Here is a 7,102-nt window from a genome sequence, read left to right on the forward strand (position 1 = left end):
TGAACTACCATCTGATCTAAATAAACTGTACTCTGAATTAAATCCGTTAAATTTATCCATTTTCAGTCTCGATTGGAACTCAGTGGTGGGATAATGAAATATACATTTTTGCTTTTCATTAAAGGTATAAAAGCCATCATACTTCACAATAAATTCAAATAAATCACCAATACTGATTTATAAGGAGCCCCTGAGATGACGTGGAAGAAAAAAACAAAAAAAACAGAACTGTGCCCCGAAAAAAAATTATACCTGCTCGCAAAGATTCCTTCCCAAATATTTGCATTCCCTCGGAATCATTGTGAATACAAATCTTTTTGAGGGAAGTCAACTTTTTTTCTTTCTCCTTTGACATCTTGTGGGCTCTGTAGATTTAATTTCTTAACATAAAAAAATCATACAAACTTGTACAAAAGAAAGACATTTGGGCACATTGACAAGAGGATGCTGAAGTCAGTATAAGCAAATCTTTCCAGTGGACCGGGACATTTTGAACAATGGGGATCCAGAGATGCCCTGGGAAAAGCTGAGCTCAAAGAACTTATTTATTTCCAGGATGTTTCCTCATCAATGATCTCTTGCATAGGAAGAATGGAGTTTAGGTCCATTTCCTTCCGTAGCATTAGCCAGGACTGTGCAAAGAGACGACACATGGAAGAAGGGTAAAAAAATAGGAACATGAGATTACAAGATTTTAAAAAATGCATAAAATGTTTCCCACTTTCCCATACCTCAAGAAACTGAGATTTAATGTAATCAAATTTGGCCTGCTTGTTGACTGCCCGGGCAACATTTTTTCTCTCAAACGGCTCTGAAAAAGATTACAATGAAAAAAAGTCATATTAAAAGCAGTGACAATGTGTCTTTTTCAGAGAAAAAAAAATCTCCTTGATGCATGACTGCAAAAAGTTACTTTTGAAAGTTCCTTTTCATTCTGACTTATTGTCTTGTCTTTGTTATTGTAAGGCAAATAGGTCAATTCTAAAATTAGCGTTTCAGAAATACAATGGTATTCCTTACAGTCTGCCCACTCCTCTTGCCTTAATTACTACCTCTCATAGATTTTTTTCTTAAATGCATTGTAGTTACATCATTGCCAACATGTCTACCTTCTACACATAGGAGTGTGTCTTTCCACTTTGGATGATTGTGCCTGGGCAGCGCTTTGCCAACTCGTACAGAAATCACGGTTTTCTTCCAGCTGCATTATGGAAAAGATTCAACGTTATTCACCTGTAATCGGAAGCAATATCCTCAATATCAGCTGCCCAGTCTAATGTCGTGGCCTTGTTATGAATTTGGGGGGGGGTCTTTGGTTTTGGAATAAAACACACAAAAAAACATCAACATATAGGGATGGAATGTGTTTGGGTGCTCGGATCCTCTACAATTGCGCCATATTACTAAGAGCCCACATCACAGGACGTCGGGTTAGTGGTGTGTGAAGCCAAAAGTCACACCTGCCCCTGGCACTCAAGCAGACACACGAGAGCAGCGAAGAGAAAGGACGACAGAGGAAGAGCGAGAAAGAGAGGCAGTTGGCAAGGGGACTGGAACACACAACAGGTGGGGGGGAAGCAAAACAGAAGCGTATGACGCACAAGTCTGGACCATGTGTTATGTTGAACACCTGAATTCGGTCGCATAATATCTGAGAAAGCCCAGAAGCAGCATTCCCAGAGACGATTGGTTTCGTGAATTGAAGCGGGGGATGTGTTCGGCTCCCTCGGGGATCATGTCAATCTCCAAAGAGGGATCAAAACACTCCTAAACATCAAGACACAAGCTATTGACAACTCTCATATGATATTGTATCGCTCATGACAGACAGAACAATGACATGCTCTTCCACTAGATGGCAGAAGATACAATCTCTCCAGAGACCCAACTTTCTATGACGCCGAGAAAGAAAATCAATCTCTAAAGGTGATCAATTTGAATTCCTTCTGAAGCATATTGTACAGATTCATATTGTAGATGCAACTGAACAGTCAACCTATACAAAACCGAGTTGCCAAAAAGTGAGGAAACTTACTGGAAAATCCATCTGCAGTGAAGGAAGCACTGGTGTTTGAAGGGCTAAAATGAGAAATCATAATTTAGCCAGGAGCGAGGATTTAAAAGGGTTGATTGTGTGCATATGTGTGTGTACTGACTCTGAAGGTAGTGCAGCACCATCAGCGCCAACGTGTAGCTGCTTAACGTTCCTTGACTGGCATCATTGATTTGACGATGCTGTGCCCACTTCTTGACAACAAGGATGAGTGGTCGTATCCTGGGCTCAACTGAACATAGAGAGGCACGTACATACATTTAACCTTCCGCAAACTAATGGGAGTGACTTCTAAATTGGGAGAACAATTTACCGTAAGCATAACTCTTCAGAAGGAATGTGTTTCGGATCCCCACTATGTTGTTCACGTTCAGGTCAAAAGTCAGATTGCTTCAGTGAGAACAACACAGTTCAATTTTAGATTGGAACACAATGTAAAACCCAAAGTCACTAACAAGTGTTACTCCTACCTTACCTGCCTCTCTCTTGGAACCTGAGGATGGGCACTTTGGCTCTGATCAGATGTACCCGCTCGACTAAATCTAGCGAGAAAATAAAGCGGAGAATTTGGATGAGTCCTCGACAGTTTTTCTCACTGAGGAAATAGCACCACCTTGTGGTGTGGGAACTTGTAAAATATCACACAACACTACTTGTGTTGTGATGGTTTTGTTTGACCATGAAACAAATGTCTTTTTTCCAAATGTTAAATTGTATTATTGTAATTGGTAACACCCTTTGAACTAAAGGATGATTATTTAATCAGAATTTAAATGGCATTAAATGAGTAGGATGGTTATAATATATATAATATATAGGATATAATGGAATGGTTATTATTATTATACAATAATAATATGTTAATGATTTTTTTTTTAAAAAAGTGTACTCACTCATTGACCTCATAATCCTTTGGAGGGCAGAGAGCACTGTAATTGGATCTGTTTTTGTCTGAAACAAAAAGAAATGTGATTAGGAAAGAAAAAATGCCATGGCACAAACGCCAAAGGGTAGAGGAAATAGTTTTACATTTTCATGGAGGACGTAACACAAATCGGCATCGCTGCTCCGGCAGGCTAATCCGCTCATGGTGGATCCCGTCAAATACAGTTGCCCCACTGTGAGAAAAAACAAAGAAGTGACAATGCAAAGACAACACGGTGCAAGAGTAATTAATACATACTTGTGGAGACACGCATGTCTCGTTGCAGCAAACTTCTGCACGTCTCTTTCCGACATAAATCCGAAGGCTGCTGCTGGCATATCTCAAACAGATTGGCCACCTGAAAGCTTAGCTGAGGACACAAAAAGAGGCAGACAACATGAAAACATACTCTGAGTGATAAACAGCGTTATTTTTGGGTACCTTGTCGCCATCATGGACGTTCAGGTTCATGGAGCCACACGGGGCTGTGGGAGCGTTACAGTGCACATGGGAATGAGGGTGATCAAAATCTGAGGATGATCTTGAGGAGCCCGGCAATGTATGGTCAGATCCAAAACAGGGCCGATCGTGCCAAATGTGAGTATTTCCTGAAGGGGGGAGGGACGAGTCGTCGCCACGTCGGCGCTTCACAAGCGGGAAGTCATCGTCCTCGTGTTTTCTCCTGTAAAAGAATGCAAGATTTTAAAGCCTGGATGTTCACAATTAACACTGAGAAAAAGTTAGATAAGTGACATACTTGCGCCAGTCACTCCTAGTTTGAGAAGGTGGAAAGGGAGGTAATGGGCAAGGCCTCCAATCATGAGGAGGCAAGCTGTCATGTGGTGGGCCATCATAGCTATTGAAACACATACTATTACTAATTATTTATTAAAAATTCACATTTAACACAGAATTGTAGATTAAGATATCAAATTACAGAGGACTATACACAAATGCACATCACACATTTCACATTTTAAATGTTTAAAACTGCATATTATTTTTGTTCCAATTCAGTTATATATCCATCTTTGTGTTGATCTACAACATTATTTCTCAACAAAATACATTTAGATTTGTGATTGTAAGGTAAACATTTTTTGAAACGTTTGAAGGGAATAAAGAGTTTTGCAAAGCACTAATCAAATCTCACAAAAACATGACATCTGTTTGGCTTTCAGGTGAAATTTCTGGATTAACCTAAAATGCATTTTAAACTTCTCAGGTGAATTTAACTTTCTATCAATATCAAATTTTCTTGCCGTTTAACACATATGTCCAAATAACCAACGCAAAGTTTCATTTTTCTTTCGCAAACCTGTTTATTTGCCATGCAACTCTAATGTAACCTGTCGTAAAGTTCCCTTTGAATTTTTACAAACAGGTCAAAAGATTCGAAAGTTCAGTTGTTGAGAAGCATTTTAGGGAATCCAGAACTTCACCCAAAAGATGTTTATCCCTAACTTTTGTTGGATACCATTACTGCGACAAATAGCCCACAATAAAGCACTCAGTCAGACTGACTTGTCAACTCCTCTGTGCTCATAAAAGTGGGGATCCATGCAAGCGGGCCGTGGGCTGTAGGCTGGTCGCCTCCTCGATGACGAATCACGTGGGAACATGTCTCGCGAAGCCACTGCTATCGAAGATACATGAAACAAGGGGTAAAGAAGCAGGACATTAAAATAGTACAGTAACTATTATGATAACTAAGAGGTCACTAGTACAGGGATTATGAAAATTGAACATGCGCGTCGCTTTCAAATGAGTAACTCGTGCAGCAGTAAGCTAGCTGCTTACTACCAGCTAGGGCTTCAACCCAATCGATCGACTATTTAGACAGGAACCTTGGCGAGAAATCCCAGAAGTGAGTCGTTTTTTGTTTTTAAACAATTTAATCCAAGATTACACGTACCAAAACCTACCATTTATCACCGTGAGCCACTTCCTGATCGCTTGATCTCGCGTTGCAGTGACGTCATTATTTTTTAAGTTAAGGGGAACGTTACAGTTTTTGTTTGACGTCGCTACGAAATAAGTACACTTTAAAGTTTAAAGTGGTTTAAAGTTTAAACCAAACCAAAGCGCTCCACCAAAATGAGGAGAAATATTTCTTTTTGGAACACATTATTATTCAGGATAAAAATAATGGAGATGGTTTGTAGTTTTAATTTTAAAATATAATTTATACGTAACGGCATGGTACTTTTTTTTTTACATTCCCTCACTTTTCACCTCCCGCGCAGCCGCAGGGAGGTGAAGTGAGTAACAAAGCGACATCCACCAATACAGGACACAAGAAAATAAACTTCAGGATGTTTCAGAGGTTCTGCTCCAGCGCTGTTTGGACACATTGTGCTTTTGCCTCACAAGTGGAAACACACTCAACGGTGCATTATTGAGAGAAAATAGTAAGGAGACCTTTTAGATGACCAACGAAGATATTTTGCAAAAAAAGGTAATACATTTCCATCTATTCTAAGGTTTGAAAGTTTTCTAACATTTTTCCTACTTGTGATTTTTTAGGGCACACCTACATGCATGACTAATAAGGAGATTTTTTTTCTATAGTTTTGAACATTAAACACCCAATGAATATGGAAGGAATTGTTGAAAATGGATCCCCATTCCATCCAAAAAGTGACATAAATGTGGCTCCAGTTATGGTGATTTTTTTTTTTAACTTTTATACAAATGACAATCACAAAAGTGTCCATGAAAAGTGGTTTCAAAGAAGAATTTGTTTGTTTCAGGAACCTCGGCATGCTTGGATGAAGACATTTGTCAAATGCCTTGGCTCTAAAACAGTAACAATTGTTATTCACACTGAAAAGAAACCCTACAAACCAGGTGATATCCACGGTGTAAACTGTGAACTTACTTGTACACCGTTGTTGTCGTGTCCATGTGCGTTCCCTAGGCACAGCATATTTTCGTTCTTCAATGACACCACGCCCTTCTCTACTCTCAGTCCAACAGGACTTTAAACCGATGATGATGATGATGATGACAAGCAAATCATTTTCTCATCCTGCAGGCGAAGGCATCCAAGTCATTGTTGAAGCCATCAACAGGTCGACTTGCTCGTTGATGCTCAAGTACATATTGCAACGGAAGCAAAGTCGGATTTCCCCGGGTAAAAGGATAACTGGCGTGTGTCCAATCGCTGAGAAAGTTGCCAAGCGTGTTCGCGCCTACAGCAGAAAGACGATGCTCGATGTGATCACCATCCCGAGAGGGAGCCCTCCCACCATCTCCATGGGTTCACCCATTGAACTTCACTACGAGTTGAAGGTAAACCAGACCGGACAATACACTTTTGTCAATGTCATTGTAGTAAATTGTGAAAAATGTTCTACAGGTCTGTGTGTATATGACTGGCTCAAACTCAGCTTATCTCAGCTGGCCAATAGTTGTGCTCCCCTGCAGTCTACATTCCGCCAAACGACATCAACAGTCACTCAATGCTTTAACTCCGGGAGATGTTCTTCATCCAATCCCAAACCAGCAAAAGCCGAGACCTGGGAAACCACCACGAAAAGCCAACTCTATGGAACTGCCTCCTGCATTTTGAAATTCCTAACTGCACAGCTAACTGCTCGCTAATTATGGGAAACTCATGCTCTCTTATCTTTAGGATGGAATTCATATAGTAGTCCTAATGGATGAAAATTGTATCCAAGCATGTAAACTGTAAATTGTAATTGTTTGAAGCTCTTGCTCTCTTATCTTTTCGATGGAATTCATATACTGTCTAATTTTGTCATAGTAAACTAAAATTAAAATGTTCTTGCTATCTTGTAAGATTAGACAAATACTATAGAAACTGTAAAAATTAATAATAATAAAAAAATCGTATTTATGGATTTGCACCACCACAAAGCACTAATGACAAATGAAAGAAATTACTGAAAAAGAACTATCAGAATTAAAAAAATGAATGACTATTTTGCACAAAAACCTAAAAGAAAATGTGAATAGTCATGAAGAATGAATGCATTATCAAGGCATGATCCCTGAGCAATACGTTTGTTATGACCAATCACGGAAATCCTAATCAGAAAGTTAGTAGTAAGTAAAAGTAGTCAGTAAAATAATCAAGTAAAGTATTCATCTACATTGTG

The 7,102-nt window shown here is 39.3% G+C and overlaps 2 protein-coding genes across 11 annotated transcripts; one reads left to right on the plus strand and one right to left on the minus strand.

Moving 5' to 3' along the window:
- Positions 1 to 172: 172 nt before the first annotated feature.
- Positions 173 to 4,958, minus strand: tent2 (terminal nucleotidyltransferase 2). Of its 7 annotated transcripts, none has more exons than XM_061278124.1 (15): positions 4,894 to 4,958; positions 4,503 to 4,617; positions 3,736 to 3,834; positions 3,420 to 3,660; positions 3,237 to 3,348; positions 3,083 to 3,171; positions 2,947 to 3,004; positions 2,529 to 2,595; positions 2,367 to 2,443; positions 2,157 to 2,285; positions 2,036 to 2,079; positions 1,631 to 1,767; positions 1,110 to 1,201; positions 732 to 811; positions 173 to 632 (listed from the first exon to the last, which is right to left on the minus strand). In XM_061278124.1, the coding sequence occupies exons 1-15, from the start codon at positions 4,904 to 4,906 to the stop codon at positions 546 to 548; spliced, it is 1,440 nt and encodes a 479-aa protein (XP_061134108.1). In that variant the 5' UTR covers positions 4,907 to 4,958; the 3' UTR covers positions 173 to 545. The 7 variants fall into 7 exon arrangements, 6 of the variants coding, with proteins under 6 accessions (XP_061134108.1, XP_061134106.1, XP_061134110.1 ...); XM_061278122.1 differs by having other exon boundaries at positions 3,736 to 3,849; XM_061278126.1 differs by having other exon boundaries at positions 4,904 to 4,955.
- LOC133153894 (uncharacterized) lies at positions 4,616 to 6,844 on the plus strand. 4 transcript variants are annotated; one of them, XM_061278132.1, is made up of 5 exons: positions 5,232 to 5,436; positions 5,505 to 5,644; positions 5,732 to 5,828; positions 6,016 to 6,272; positions 6,340 to 6,844. In XM_061278132.1, the coding sequence occupies exons 2-5, from the start codon at positions 5,570 to 5,572 to the stop codon at positions 6,550 to 6,552; spliced, it is 642 nt and encodes a 213-aa protein (XP_061134116.1). In that variant the 5' UTR covers positions 5,232 to 5,436; positions 5,505 to 5,569; the 3' UTR covers positions 6,553 to 6,844. The 4 variants fall into 4 exon arrangements, with proteins under 4 accessions (XP_061134119.1, XP_061134116.1, XP_061134117.1 ...); XM_061278133.1 differs by having other exon boundaries at positions 5,550 to 5,644; XM_061278131.1 differs by having other exon boundaries at positions 5,232 to 5,433; positions 5,548 to 5,644.
- Positions 6,845 to 7,102: the final 258 nt, after the last annotated feature.

This window comes from Syngnathus typhle, linkage group LG5 (assembly GCF_033458585.1).
Source record: "Syngnathus typhle isolate RoL2023-S1 ecotype Sweden linkage group LG5, RoL_Styp_1.0, whole genome shotgun sequence".
NCBI lineage: Eukaryota > Metazoa > Chordata > Actinopteri > Syngnathiformes > Syngnathidae > Syngnathus > Syngnathus typhle.

Excerpts from the sequence above, each read along its gene's own strand:
- LOC133153894 (XM_061278132.1), top strand. The coding sequence starts at position 5,570 with ATGAATATGGAAGGAATTGTTGAAAATGGATCCCCATTCCATCCAAAA. Across the intron at positions 5,829-6,015 it reads AAAGAAACCCTACAAACCAG|GCGAAGGCATCCAAGTCATT; the intron begins GTGATATCCACG and ends CTCATCCTGCAG. Across the intron at positions 6,273-6,339 it reads AACTTCACTACGAGTTGAAG|GTCTGTGTGTATATGACTGG; the intron begins GTAAACCAGACC and ends AATGTTCTACAG.
- tent2 (XM_061278122.1), bottom strand. Across the intron at positions 3,850-4,502 it reads GAGCACAGAGGAGTTGACAA|TATGTGTTTCAATAGCTATG; the intron begins GTCAGTCTGACT and ends AATTAGTAATAG. Across the intron at positions 2,444-2,528 it reads AGGTTCCAAGAGAGAGGCAG|CAATCTGACTTTTGACCTGA; the intron begins GTAAGGTAGGAG and ends TTCTCACTGAAG.